Below are 15,588 nucleotides of genomic sequence, written 5' to 3' on the forward strand. Positions count from 1 at the left end.
TGCCTAAGAAGAGTCAGTCAATTAAAGTTGCTTATTTTTGGCCTGTCAGTCTTATTAGTAGCGTATATAAGATATTGCTGAAGTAATTGCAAACATGTTGAGTTTTGTCACAAGAGAATTTATATCTCAAACTTAAAGCTCTTTTCTAGGGTTAGGCAGATTTTGATGCTATTTTTGTTGCAAATGAGGTTGTGGAGGATGTGAGCAAGTGGGAAGGGTGAGTTATTCTGCCCAAACCAGATTTTGAAAAGGTTAATTATGAATCTATGATCAATTTAGTTGGAATTTCCTTGATGAGGTCATGGTTAGAAAGAGATTTGGGGAGAGATGGAGGAAGTGGATGAGGGGATGCTTATCTAATGCTAATTAATTTATTATTATTACTATTATTATTTTTGATAACAAAAGAATTTCATTGATAGAATACGAATTTTCAAGAAGGAGATACTGAAGCATCTCCTTTCAAAATTCTGGGTAACCACAGGAAAAAGAAAGGGAAGACAAAACAAAAGGAACATTCGAAACAACCCAAAAAAGTCAGCAGGCCCTACCAATTCAGCAAGGAAAGCCAATTACGCTGAACATTTGAAAAACACATCCCCCTGAAGTTCCCATTACCCACAAACCAAAGGGAAACCAAATGTTGAATCTTCTCCCAAACCAGTAAAAGAGACAACTTCTTCCCAGCTAAAGCACGTGAGTTTTGTTCCATCCACAAACCCCAACAGACATCAAATGAGGCACAATTCCATAGCTCCCTTACCCTCCTTTTTCCTGCCAAAATCAACAAACTGAATTGCCAAAAACTCCTCCACCGTCTAATGCTTATTAATTTATAGTTATTATTATGGTCAACCTTAGTCATGGTTTAGGGGTTTGAGGGGTGTTAGACAAGGAGATCCACTTTCTTCTTTTTTATTTGTTCTTGTGGTTGATGCTTTGATCAAGTTGAAAGATAAAGCACTTGATAGAGGTTTTTTGAGAGGGTTAGGAGTGCCGAGTGAGGCAGTACTGGTGTTTCATGAGGAGTCCTTTCAAATGTGCTATCATACAAATTTTTTGGAAGGTTTTGGGCTTCAAAATAAATTTGATGAGGAGTGGGGTAGCTGGTATTAACTTGAGTGGTCCTAGATCTTTGGATTTTGCTTCCTATTATAGTGACCTTTGACTTATTTAAGTGTTCTTTGGGGTTGGGAGGGTAATCCTTAGCCCATTGGGTTTTGGGCTCCTATCGTATTACACTCATTTTGGGTTTTCTCAATAATATCGCTTCGTGTCCATTTTTAGAGTCTTTTTAGGTGTTGCTAGGATAACTGAGAGGGTCATGGGAGATTTCCTTTGGTCTAGGGTTGGGGAGAAGAAGGATTAAAGAAGGATCATTTGGTTAGTTGGAACTTGGAAGGTGGTCTGCAGGTCCAAGTAAGAAGGTGGGGGGGGGGGGGTCTTGGTAGTTTGGTGTCTGAAAACATCCCTCTTTTGGATAAATGGTTATGGTGTTTTCCTTTAAAGGATAATTCCCTTTGGCACAAAGTAAAGAAAATTTGGCATGCATGAAATAGGTGGGATGCAAATATGAGGATGATATGCTCCTTTAAGAGTCCTTGGAGGTGTACTTCATAACCATTTTCTCTTCTTATCCCCTTGAGTAAATTTGCTCGTTGCAACAAGTCTCATATTTGTTGTTCGGAAGATATTTGGCTGGGTAATTATGATTTATTCATTTCCTTTCCTCGTCTTTATCACCTATTGTTACTGCACCACGGGTTATCTCCTCATTCTTTATCATTAATGGGGGGAACCTTTCTTGGAATTTCCATTTTCATAGGTCTCTTAATGATAGGGAGGTGGATGAACTAGCAGCCTAGTTGGGTTTTGCTTGAGGGTTTATGTTCTTCTGAGAGGAAGGATACTTGTTTGTGGTCTTTTCATTCTTCTGGGAGTTTTCTTGCAAGTTTTTTTTGATAATTTGATTTATAAATGTGCTTTTTGCGATTTATGGTTTTTTGGGAGGCCAAAGTTTCCTAGAAGATTAATGCTTTTATTTGGTTGGTTGTTCTTAATAGAGTTAGTGCCAACAATGTGCTGCAAAGTAGAGGCCTTCTAAAGCTTATCTCCGGATATGTGCTCTTTTTGTTTTGATAGTTTACAATCAGTTTCTCGTCTCTTTTTGCACTTTTCTTTTATTGGAAGGTTTGTAACAAGCTTTTTGGTATGTTTGGGGAGAGTTGGGCCGGCGAATTTGTTGGCGACTTCCTTTTATGGGATTTTGTAGGGAGTGGAGATGATTTGGAGTTGTGGAAGTGTGGGATTTTTGTCGTTTTGTGGGGTATTTGGTTGGAGAGTATTGCTTGTCTGTTTCGATTCATCAATAAACTACTCCTACATGGCTTTCACACACCATTTATAAGAGAGCCCATAACACAAGTAATTGCACATAGGCCCCTAAAACTACATAAAATTACAACACACTCCTAAAATACACAAATATTACAAACAAGCCCCTAGATACAGATAATTTTATACTAATTAAAATAAGCACAATAAATTATTAACTAAACCCAGCAATCCTTGACCCAATTCTTCCAAATGAATCTCCAACAAGGATCGCCCCATGATTCGGTTTCTATCCTACATCATACGTCCCCCAGTTAGAAAAAATTCAGCCTCAGAATTTTGAAATGTGGAAGGATCAAAAGTAAGCACTAAACAGCAAACTTTGACTCTTCAAAAGCTGGTGCTTGAGTAACACAAGAAACCCCCCGTTCCTTTGGCTGCACCATAGACTTGAATTGAGAATTGGCATCAATTAACACAAAGGGAATGACAAACTCAACAATACGAATGTTTGGAAGACTTTGGATGTCTTCAAACACATGCATTTCCTTCTGTGTATTTCTTCAAGTTGAGTAACTTTTATATTAATCAATAATGTCAGATTCTTTGTCTTGGTTGGCAGTGGAAGACGTATGTGCTCTCATGTCCTAGAGTCAGCCAAATCATCCAATCAAGGAGAACCAAGGAGTACATGGCCCAATATCATGGGTATGATATTACACCAAACATTATAAAAATAGTCACCCATATGGATAGGAACCAAGCATCTTTCACAAACAAGTAAAACAGTATTATCAATCCAAGGTATCTCAAAAGGCTCTGGTTGAGGTTCTAGACAAAATTGCATACGAGTGACCCCATTTATAGAAGTCACATTCATAGGGCATCTTCCATGAATCATGATTTTGCAAACATTTTCCACACACGTGAGAAGGTGTAAAAAAGCTTGAAATTGTGCCTAAAGTTCGACAAATGGCATTCATTTTTTCCAGTAGTTTGTCACCATGTTGTGAAATTTTTACGTATATATATTTTAACTATATATCATTAAAAATCTCTACCACAATCTGCCCACAATTCTCAATCTGCTCATGTAAAAGTAAAACGACAAATCTGACTCCCAGTTTTCAAGAACCATCTCCAATTCACCTCTAATCTTGAGTCGCATGCAGAAATGAAACAAATTATTTTATTTTTTAATAGCAAAAGAAGATATTTCATTAAAATATTAAGAATTTACATAAACAGAAATGAAACAAATTCACATAGAATTCACAAAATGCAGCAATAAAACCTGATTTTTGATGCTGGCAGTGACAATTTTTAGCCTTTTGTATCAAATTATCGTGCTTACTTGCAATATATCATGTTCGCAATCAAAATGTGATGGGAAAACCAAAAATATTGCAGCTGGAGGCTATTTCTCATGAAACTGGAAAATGTAGGAAAGTTTGGTTCAGGCACACATGCATCACTGACTCGCCAATGCGTGGGGCATGTGTTGCCGATGGTGCCCTTCTGTCGATGAAACTTTAGGTGAGTGCTGATCTGGGGGTGGTGAGTGCAATGGTGGTGATGGTGTGAAGAGAAAAGCATAAGAAACTTGAGCAATTAAGGGGGTGACGCTGGTGAATGTTTCAGGTGGTTTGTGGGGCCACATGGCTGGTCGGAATGTGATGAAATTTTGAGGGAGGACCTTGGAAAATGTCTGTTTTTGATGGTATGGGTGGTCTTGTGATAGTGGATGGAAATTAAGGTTTGAATATGAGGGGCACAAACTATAATTTGGTTGGAAGTGGCTGGTGGTTTTTTTTTTTTTTTAATCTAGGATCGGTGATGATGGAGAGAGAAAAAAATTAAGAAAGAGATAAAGAGTGAAGAAGAGGAAAACAGAAGAGGGAGATAGAAGGGGGAGGAATTGCTGCAGAAACTGCTGCAAGTATAAGAGACAGCAAAGCAGAACAGAACAGAAAAATAAGCAGAACAGAGATAAAAGAAGAGAACTTGAGACAGAACAGAGAAGAAGGAAAATAGAGAGGACAAGAAAGGTTGCTGTACAGGACAGAATAGAAGAACCAAGGCAGAAATTGAAGGCAGCACAGAGATCTAGAGAAGAACAGGAAGAGAATAAAATCACGTATTTTTGGCTTTTGACTGGCCATGACTCCATCTAAAATCCAATGGAGCCACTAGGCCTTGGCAAGAATTTGTTTTGCTAAACCGTCTTTTGAAAATAAGTTAAAAACAAATTAAGAGTGAATATTTTTTGAAAACACAAGATACATACATATATTTCATAAAGCAACTAAATACACTTTACTTTTAGTGACAAGCTCTTTACAATGGACTGTACTTCACGTATATCGTTTTTCATACTTCCTAGTGTACATACATAACTGCCAACTGAACACATGCTTACTATTCCTATCGTCTTCCTGCCAACCTATAATACGTGTCAAAATGGCTATCCTGTTGAGAACTTAATAAGTGGGGCTCTCCTTCTGTTCGCAAGTGTGAAAGATTTATTCGTAAAATTAGAGTCCTTGAAGTTAAGATGACATTAAAAAAGATGAAGAGTGGGAAATCTATAGGACTATATAAAATAGCAATTGAAGTTTGGAAATGTTTAGGGAATAAAGGAATTATTTGGTTAACTAATCTATTCAATAATATTATAAAAACCAAGAAAATGCCAAAAGAATGGAGAAAAAGTACATTAGTACCTCTATATAAAAACAAAGGCGACATTCAAAACTGTAATAACTATCGTGGAATTAAGATTATGAGTCATACGATGAAATTATGGGAAAGGGTAATTGAACATAGAATAAGATTAGAAACAAATATTTTAGAAAATCAATTTGGTTTTCTGCTTAGGAGATCAACAATAGAAGCTATTTATCTTTTAAGAAGTTTAATGGAAACGTTTAGGAAAAAGAAGGAGGACTTGCATATGGTTTAGGAAAAAGAAGGAGGACCAGCTTCTGTCCTACATCAATGTATCTTTAGAGGGCTAGAGGAACTGAAAATGGTTTGGGTGTAGACAATATCTTGTTTTTTTTTTTCCCTCATCAATCATGACATTCATCAATTTAAGTGACATGATTATATTTAATACATTCTTTTTATTAAAAACCTTCACAACACAACATGCTTGCCAGAGGGAGCTTTGATGCAGCAGTAGAGTTTTCATCATGTGATCGGGAGGTCACAGGTTTGAGGCATGTGTAGACACCCTATTTTGTCTGGGGCCTTATCTAGCAAAAATTATTTTTTGAAATTCATTAGTACATATCAAAAAATGAATAAAAAAAATAAATACATAAAAAATTTTGAAACAATAAAATATAGCTTCATCTTGGTGGGCCAGTCTCCCAATGAAGGCACCTGCGCACACATCACAAAGGAAAATTGCAGTTAGTAATAGGTTAATAATGCAAATAAATAAAAAATAAAAAATCAACCAATCTGTTTTAATTTTGATTGATCAATCAAAATTGATTAACCAATCAAGATTAATTGGTTGTTCTCCTGCTGGCCTATAAATAGAGCATTTCAAATGAATGGAAGGAGGGAAAAAATTGAAAAGACTGAGAGATTGAGATTGAAAAATTTTTGGAAAAAAAGGAAGAATAGAGTTGATTTGAGAGTGAAAGAGGCTGGATGGTTGGCACATTGGAATTTTCGCTGGAGTTTCTTGGGGTCTCTCTCTCTCGCAGGTTCTGTTATCTTCTTCTGTTATCTTCTTCTTCCTCCTCCTCCCCCTCTCTTCTCCTTCTTCCTTCTCTTTTTTCCTCTGATTCTGCCTCTCACCTCTCTTCTGTTCTGTTCTGTTCTGTTATGTTCTTTCCCTTATCTGTTCTTTTTCTGTTCCGCCTCTCTACTTGCTGCTGCTGCTGCTTCTCTTCTTCTTCTTCTTAGCTTCTTCTTCTTCTTCTTCTCCTTCTCCTTCTTCTAATTCTCTCAATTCTATCAATATATAAATTCTGATGTCTGTCCTACATCAGGAACTTCCTTTCTTTCCTTTCTTTTCCCTCATTTTCTCCCAAAGATCCAAACAAATTCGAGGATTCTTGTTTCTTCAGCCCTAAAATCATCAAAAAGCAATAAAGATTTTATGGGTTGAGAAATCTTGTTTCTTCAATATTCTTGGATTTTGAATCTTGAATTTAGATTGAAGAATTCTTGCAATCTCTCATTGCTTAAATATTCTTCGATTGATTTTTGTTAGCAGCGTCATATTTCCTGCGGTAGAGACGAGAATATAGCAGCCGAAGCCATAGAAAATCAAATCCTGGTTGACCCAAAACTTCAGATTCATTTTCCAATCCAACTCCTATTTGGGCAGATTGAAGAATTTTTGCAATTCCTCATTGCTTAAATATTCTTCAATTGATTCTCATTACTGGCATCAATTTTCCTGCATCAAAGGGTATTTTTCAAGCAGTTGTCTTCACCTTTTTAGTTTTAGCCACTAGTGAGATCTTCTCCTCTCTTGTTAATTCTTTTCTTATTACTATTATTATATATATATTTTCAATAGTTGGTTAGCTGTGGTGATTTTTGTGTCTAGGATTTGTAGGCTTAATATTTGTTTTTTGTGTTCTCATTTGCGAGTCTTGGAATATAACAAAATTTATTTTCTCTTTTTTATTTTTTTCAAAAAGTACTATTGCGTGGATTTTAATCTAGCTTAGATGCACATTGAAAATTGTATCCTTAAAATTTTTTTTTTAATGCATTGTATTATGTGAGTAGTTTTTACCAGTTGTAGGCTGTAACTTAGAAAACTGTCTTTGTGAAATAAGTTGGCTAAAAAAAGAAAAAAAAAGGCAAACGTGTACTTTGCTTGTGTAACACAAAGTCTTTGTACACACAGCCAGTCCCAAGTCCGGATGAAGGAGCAGGTTTGTGTTAGGTAGCTGACAGCCAACGTAAAACTTTATTAGATCTTTTTATCATGAATTCTTACCAAAAATCACCTAGACCAATGGAATAGACCGGGTCAGTATAAAAGGGAGAGGGTTAATAAGTTAGTACAAGAAACTAAGATAAGATTAGCAACTTGGAATATAGGGACTTTTACGGGAAAAAGTATGGAAATAGTGAAAATAATGTTTGGAAAGAAAATTAATTTAGTCTGCTTTCAAGAGATGAAATGGGTAGACGAGAGCTAGGGAAATTGAAAAATTAGGATTTAAACTTTGGTACATTGGCAAAGAGAAACATAAAAACGGGGTCGGTATTATTGTAGATAGATACCTAAAAGATAATGTAGTAGATGTTAAAAGAATAGGGGATAGGATCATTACAATCAAGTTAGTTTTAGGCCTAGAGATATTGAATGTCATTAGTGCATATGCTTCCCAAATAGGCTTAGTAGAAAATCTAAAAAAACAATTTTGGGAAAATATGGATAGTATTTTACAAGGGATCCCGATGTTTGAAAAGACATTCATAGGAGTTGATTTGAATGGTCGCATTGGGAAGGACAATCTAGGGTATGAGAGGATATATGGAGGCCATGGATATGGAGATAAAAGTTAGTCTGGTGATACAATCTCAGATTTTGCCATGTCTTATGATTTGGTTATATTGAATACTTGCTTTATAAAAAAGAGAATAACACTTAATAACTTGCAGGAGTGGGTACAATAAAAGCCACATAGATTTCTTTTTAACTAAGAACAGGGACCGTCTATCTTGTAAGGATTGTAAAGTTATCCCAGGTGAAAGTTTGGCTACACAACATAGAGTCTTAGTATTAGATATACATATTAAAGAATGGAAGAGAAGGAGTAGCATAAATCAACACAAGAGGAATCAACACAAGAGGACTAGATAGTGGAACTTCAAGGGAGATAATATAGTAAAATTCAAAGATAAAGTGAACAAAAAGTGTGATTGGACAATAGGGGATAAGGTTGATGCAAATACAGTTTGGAATAAAATGGCGAATTCTATCGTAAGGATAGCAAAAGAGGTTTTAGGTGAGTCCAAAGAAAGATACTTGGGTAGAAAAGAAAGTTGGTGGTGGGGATCAAGAAGTCTAGAAAAGCCGTTAAGAAAAAAATAAAGTGGTATAAGATATGGAAAAATTGTAGAAATATAGAAAATCTTGAAAAATATAAAGACTATCAATGAAGCTAAACATAGAGCTTATGATACTTTATATACTAAGCTAGTTACAAAAGAAGGAGAAAAAGACATTTATAGGCTTGCTAGAGCTAGAGAAAGAAATTGCAAAGATTTAGGTTTTGTAAAATATATAAAGGACAAGAATGATAATGTCTTAATTATAGAAGAAGACATAAAAGAAAAGTGGTGGAGATACTTTGATAAGTTGTTCAATGAAAACCAAAATGAAAGATTGAACTTGGAATGACAAATGAAGAGAAGATTAAAAATAGGAGATTTATTCATAAAATTAGAGTTTTTGAAGTTAAGATGGCACTAAAAAAGATGAAAAGTGGGAAATCTATAGGACCAGATAAAATACCAATTAAAGTTTGGAAATGTTTAAGGAATAAAGGAATTATTTAGTTAATTAATCTATTCAATAATCTTATAAAAACCAAGAAAATGCCAGAAGAATGGAGGAAAAGTACATTAATACCTCTATATAAAAAAAAAAGCGACATTCAAAACTGTAATGTGGAATTAAGATCATATGATGAAATTATGGGAATGGATAATTGAATATAGAATAAGATTAGAAACAAAGATTTCAGAAATCAATTTTATGCCTGGGAGATCAACAATAGAAGTTATTTATCTTTTAAGAAGTTTAATGGAAAAGTTTAGGGAAAAGAAGGACTTGCATATGGTTTGTATTGATCTAAAGAAAACTTATGATACAGTACCTAGAGAAGTGCTTTGGTGGGTATTATAAAAAAAAGGAGTTTGCAGCAGATATATGGAGGTCATTTAGGATATGTATAATAGAGTAGTGACTAGCGAGGAGAGTCAAGAGAGTTCCCAATCTCAATAGGTGTTCATCAAGGTTCTACTTTGAGTCCTTATCTTTTTATTTTAGTAATTGATGAAATTAATAGGAATATCCAAGATGAGATCCCTTGGTGTATGTTGTTTGTAGATGATATCGTGTTGATTGATGATGGTAGGAGTGGTGTGGAATCTAAGCTAGAACTTTGGAGAGCCACATTAGAGCCTAAAGGGTTTAGGATAAGTAGGAATAAGACTGAATATATGAAATGTGATTTCAGTAATGTAAGGAATAGCAACAAAGAGAAAATTAAACAGGATAATCAAGAGATTAGTAGCACTGATAAATTTAGATATCTTGGATTTAGTATGCAAGGTGAAGTGGAATTGAAGATGATGTAGCACATAAAATTAAGACAGGTTGGGTAAAATGGAGGAGTGCGTCAAGTGTGCTGTGTGATTATAGAATATCCTTAAAAGGAAAGTTTTATAAGACAGCTATAAGGCTAGCTATGCATTATGGTTTAGAATGCTGGGCAACTAAGAAACAACATATACAAAGAATGAAAGTTGCCGAGATGTGTATGCTAAGGTGGATGAGTGGTTTAACATTAAAATATAAAGTAAGAAATGAACATATATGCAAAAATTTAGGCATAGCGCCGATTGAAAACAAGATAAGGGAGGGGCAACTTAGATGGTTTGGACATTTAAAACGTAGGTCTAGTAGAACACTTGTGAGGAGGAGTGAGTTAATTATGGTTTCTGGCATGAAAAGGGGTAGGGGTAGGCCTAAAATTACTTGGAATGAGGTACTGAGGAAGGATTTAATAGCCCTTAATCTAATAGAGGAAAATGCTCTGGATTAAGTGAATTGGTGGAAAAGGATTCCTGTAGCCAACCCCACCTAGTGGGACTTAAGGCTTGTTATTGTTGTTGTTGTTGTTGTAGAGTAGAGGAAGAGCTTTGAGCAGAAGCAGCAAGAAAAGGAGGAGTTTTCGAAGATTTAAAAGGTTAGTATTCTTTTCCTTGAATATTGTTGTTAGCTCTCTGAATTTGTGGTTAATTAGTTCAAAAAGCCATAAAATTTAGAATCTAAAAGCTTCACAAATGTTTTAATCAAAAGAACCCCAAAAGAATTCCCTAAACATAGTCTTGAATTGGATTCTAAAATCCCCAAACGAGTTCCCAAAAATTGGACCATTAGCGTTGTAAAGAACCCAAAATTTTCCTTGAATTTTTGACCTGAAGATCCAAAAAACAGACTCGGGTGTTTGAACCGGATCCGAAAGTTAGACCCAAATACCCATATCCAAAAAACCAAACTCGAGTTCGAAAACTTGGATCTGAATGTCCATACCCGATCTAACCCAGTGACCTAGGTCAACTTGATTTGAGTCCAAGTCAACAGACCCAAGGACCCAAGACCCAGGTTGTTTAACCCATAGCCCAGGCCCGTTTATCTTAACTTAGCTCAGTAACGAAGCCCACCAAAACCCAAGTTAACCTATCCCATTCATTCAATTTGACCCAAGTTTATTTGAGCCCTAAGTCTGTTTGGTTCCCACAAAAACACAAGAAAGTTTGAGAAATTTTTTAAGGAAATCAAACTAGGACAGAAACAAAAAAGAATAGAAAAGAGGAAAGAAAAAGTCAAAATAGAGACAAGGGGAAAAGGGGATTTGCCTTTAGGTTTAGATCCAATCTTGGAGAAACCAAGATCAGTTGGCAGAGGGCTTGATGCTCTCTGCCTTTCCTTCGTTTGAACCTGCAAGATGAGGAAGAGAGAAGGGGGTGAGATCTTAAGGAGAAAAAGAAAGCTCAAAAGAGAGAGAGCAAGATCAGAGAGTTAGAGAAAGGGAGAGGTAAAACAGATGAGAGATTAGAGAGTTAGAGAAGGAGAGAGATAAGGCATATGAGAGATCAAAGAGTTAGAGAGAAAGAGAGTGAAGTGAAAGAGTTAGAGAGAGATATATCTGGTCGTGAGTCACCGGAGGTGGTGGTTGGAGGGGGTAAGATAGAGAGAGATAGTAGATTGAGAGAGAGAGAGAGTGCATTGAGAGAGACAAAGGGAGATCGGGGAAAAGGAAAAACATAAAAGAAAAGAAAAGAAAAAATAGAATATATATATATATATATATATATATATATATATACCAATCTTCAACAAAAAATAAGTTAGTGGGACATGTGCCACTGTATGGATGGTGACACGTAGCACAACCAGGACCGCATGCTTAGGGGGCCACGTGGTGCGATCTTGGTCATCCCTATTGTGTTTTCCCTGTACTACTAGATCGGTGCCATGTCAGCTATCCGTTTCCTATTCCCTGCACCCATCACTTTCTGCCATGTGGAGGGTGATGTCACGCTGTCGTCAGTTTACCACGTGTCGTATTCTGATTTCCAAAAAAAAAAAGAAAAGGAATTCGAATTACCCTATTGCCACCACATGTTGCCTTGCGTAGCTGACACGTGGTAGCCCAGATTTGTTTTCTGCCTTATCCTTCTTTGAATCGGGTCAACCTGGGTCAACCTGAGTTGACCCATTGATCTGGTTCAGATTGGTTGAACAGGTCTGACTTCCCTAGACTGCCCGTTTTATTTTTGAATTTAAAAATTAGGAAAATAGTAAAAAATCATAAAAATTAAATAAAAAATTATTCATGTCATTTTTGCTTAGGGAAAAAAACAATGGAAAAATAAAATACAAAAAATAAATAAAATGGAGAAAATTCTTTTAAAATCCCATAAATTGCAGAAAAATCTTGGAAAATTCTAGAAAATTCTTGGAAATCTAGGAATGTTTTAAAATCCTTTTTTACTTTAATTTGATGAATTTGTATGATCATTTTATATGTTTAGTATTTGTATATATCTTATTTTTTGTGCGCGCGTCCCAATGATAAAACAAAGGGTAAGAGGTGTTTCAAACCTCACCTATATTAGTTCTTGGGGTGGGGGGGGGGGGGGTTTATCCAATTAGATCACGTCCTTTGGAGGTCTTATTAGAGGTTCCTAAATCAAACTTGATTTTACACTTTTCAAATTTTAATGTTCATTAGATTGTTTAGGAGTTAATTAAGGACCATATAACACAAGTTGGGATAATTCATGGTTAATTAGGTACTGTTCGTAGAACGGGTGTGTAGGGGGTTCTAATACCTTCTGCTCACATAACTGCACGCCTGATCTTAGCTTTGGTAAAAGCAGACCATGACTACTGGTTCCTTGGCCTAGGATTAGTCTAAAGATCAATCAACGAGTGGTAAATAGGTGAACTAAGTGCACTTAGGAAAATAACAGGTTAGTGGCGACTCCATTGAACCATCAATATTATTATCACTCTCGCCATTCCAAACCCTTTCCAGGATGTTGCGACAGCGTGGGAAGTGGGAACAGCCTCTTGCAAAAATGCAAGGTAAGGCTGCATACTAAAGACCCATCATGGTCTGCCCTTTCTTAGACCTCGCATATGCGGGAACTTTGTGCGCTGGCTTGCTCTTTGCAACATGCTTTCCTCCATGAAAGATTTTGCATTTTGTTCAATGTGGGCAGTTACAGTAATCTGCAAATTTAATCTATGTGACATTAAGAATAAAAATTTTTATGTACACTGATTGCAACATTCAATATCTTTTGCTGATCAAAAAATTAAAATAGGAATTTGAGTTCATCTTTTAAGTTGTAGATTATGATTTAAGTTGCTGAAGTGTTTTGAGGCAATCTAGATGAGGATAATTGTTCGGGTAAAATGAAATATTGATATTTGATATGCAAAAATATTGTATGATTCATGATTCAAAATCTATATTTGTGAAAACTTCGAGTTCTCTTTCGATTGATTTTTTATTAGTTGATATTTCTTTCTCTTATTACTTATTCTACAGTATGGTGGATCTGTTTTGGATGATGGAGGTGGTTCCAGCCAAGAGCCCCATGTATGCCTCCACCTTGGTCTGACCGATTATAGGTCTCTGCCTCTTCCCTCCAGCGATGCGTGCATGTGCATTTTTACATGGTGCTTGTCTGCATGCTACAAAATTATTTAACATAATTTTTAATGTGAGAATATCTTTAGCATGAAACATTCACATCATACGCTTCCTGTTATGTTGTCTCTTTTTCAAATACTGTTGTCCTATATCCATTACATAGAAGTAGCTTCTTTTAATTGTATCTTTCCGTGGCTGCAGTAGTTTTACATTTTATGCATGGTGAGAACAAGCTGTGAGAACTGCATGCTATGCGTTTTATGTTTTTTGATAGCAGAAGGAGAGATTTCGTTTCATTAGAAGGAGAAGAATTTACAAAGAGGAGAATAAGGCATCTCCCAAAAGAATTCTGGAAAAATCCAGAAAAACAAAGAAACCAAAAACACAAAATGTACTTTGAAATATCAAATCAAAAAATTCATCCAATCTTGCTGAATTTCTGAAAAGCTCGCTCCCTTAAAGCAATCAGAGCCAACACACCATAAAGAAGCCAAATAATGGATTTTCTTCCAAACTGTCTGCTTAATTTTATCCTTGACAAAATCCGTGCATTTCGATCCAACCACAAACCCCACAGAAGTGAAAAATTCCACACTTCCACAGAGCAGTCCTATCATTTCCCCTTCGGAAGCCCTCAAAAGAGAGCCAACATTCCATCAACTGTCGCTGGACAAACCCAAGCTTCTTCAATCACACCAAATAAATTATTCCAGATGCTCCAAGCAAAATCACAACGTAAAAACAAATGAGGAGCTGACTCAGAATTCAAATAACAAAGCACACAAACATATGGAGATAATGCCTTCAAAGGTCTCCTAATTTGCAACAGATTATTAATGTTGATTCTATTAAGCACAATCAGCCAAATGAAAGCCTTAATCTTTGGAGGAGCTTTAGCCTTCCATATAGGTGAAAATAGAGGAAAATGAGAGTTGGAAGGGGTCAAAAGCTAGAAAAAAGATTTACAAGAATCAACCCCTAAAGATTCAAAGCTCAAGGTCGAGTATCCAAATCTGAAGAAAGATGACTATTATTCAATAACGACAACAAGGAGGAAAGTTCCATCATCTCTCTATCATTAGAGACCATTTGAAATGGAAGTTCCAAGAAACCAGAGGGCTGCCCAAATTGGCCACAAATAAGAGATCATACTATCTTGCCCTGAGCTTAATAGGAAGAGGTGAAGAAAAGATGTGGATAGAACATTATTCCCCAACCATGAATCTTTCCAGAGTGAATCTGAGAACCCCTCCCCGCAACAAAGTTAATGTGAGGAGTGAACAAGGGATAAATCTGACAAATAGATTTCCATGGTCTCTTTGAAGAACATTGCAGATTAACAGTGGTATCCCACCCATTCATATTGAATCCATGCTTACCTTTGATCACTTTATGCCAAAGGGAATGATCTTCTAAGGGAAAATGCTAGGACCATTTAGCTAGGAGAGTAATGTTTTTAGACAACAAATTTCCAAGATCTAGTCCTCCCTCCCTTTTAGACCTGCAGACCTCCTCCCACATTATTAAGTGATTACGAAAACCCCCGACTCTTGACTATAAAAAATCTCTCATTTTCAATCTTATTTGCAATCCCCAATGGAATTTTAAAAAAATTGACAAATAATATAAGGAAATGCTAGATAAACAAGCCTGAATAAGGGTAATTCTACCCCCAAAGGAAAAAAGTGCCCCCATCCAACCATCCAACCTCTTGGCCACTCTTTCCACCATCGGATTTCAAAAATCCAAGGATCTAGGATTGCCCCCTAAAGGGACCCCTAAATAAGTCAAGGGCCACTCTAAAAGACCACACCACACCTTTGAAGCCTCCTCTCTAACGCGTTCAAGAGGCATACTAATATTGGCTAGACCACTTTTCCCCAAATTTATTTTCAACCTTGACACCCTCTAAAAAACATGGAGGATACTCAAAATACATCTGAAAGATGGCATATGATCCTCTAGAAAGAAGATATTATCTTGTTGAATAATTAAGTAAAATGGAAGACCTAAACTCAATAATAGGTCTTGTCCTCTATTTATAATATATGTCAAGTACAATGGGAATGACCATAGTACCCTTACTCATTACAAACCAGACTCTAACAATTAATAATAATGCTAAATGTCTAAACAACCATTAACACTCCCCCTCAAGCTGGAGCATATATATTTTATGTTCCTACCTTGTTACAAATGAATTTCACATGAGCACCTCCTAAGGCTTTAGTGAACAATTTAGCGAGCTGAAACCCGGATTCACATGAGTGGTTGTAATGAGCTTTTTTACAAGTTTCTCTTAAATAAAATGGTA

At 36.0% G+C, this 15,588-nt stretch overlaps 1 protein-coding gene across 9 annotated transcripts in view; it reads left to right on the forward strand.

The window, feature by feature from the left end:
* The window catches only part of LOC131148483 (nudix hydrolase 9), a 103,993-nt gene that overhangs the window by 10,449 nt on the left and 77,956 nt on the right, over window positions 1–15,588 (forward strand). For 5 of the 9 annotated variants that reach the window (XM_058098181.1, XM_058098182.1, XM_058098180.1 and 2 more), the window contains one exon: window positions 13,170–13,300. In XM_058098181.1, the coding sequence (XP_057954164.1) occupies window positions 13,170–13,300 (131 nt within the window). The remainder of the gene's footprint in view (window positions 1–13,169; window positions 13,301–15,588) is intronic. The other 4 variants (XM_058098183.1, XM_058098188.1, XM_058098184.1 and 1 more) reach the window with 1 other exon arrangement.

Source organism: Malania oleifera, chromosome 2, assembly GCF_029873635.1.
Source record: "Malania oleifera isolate guangnan ecotype guangnan chromosome 2, ASM2987363v1, whole genome shotgun sequence".
NCBI classification, from domain to species: Eukaryota; Viridiplantae; Streptophyta; class Magnoliopsida; order Santalales; family Ximeniaceae; genus Malania; species Malania oleifera.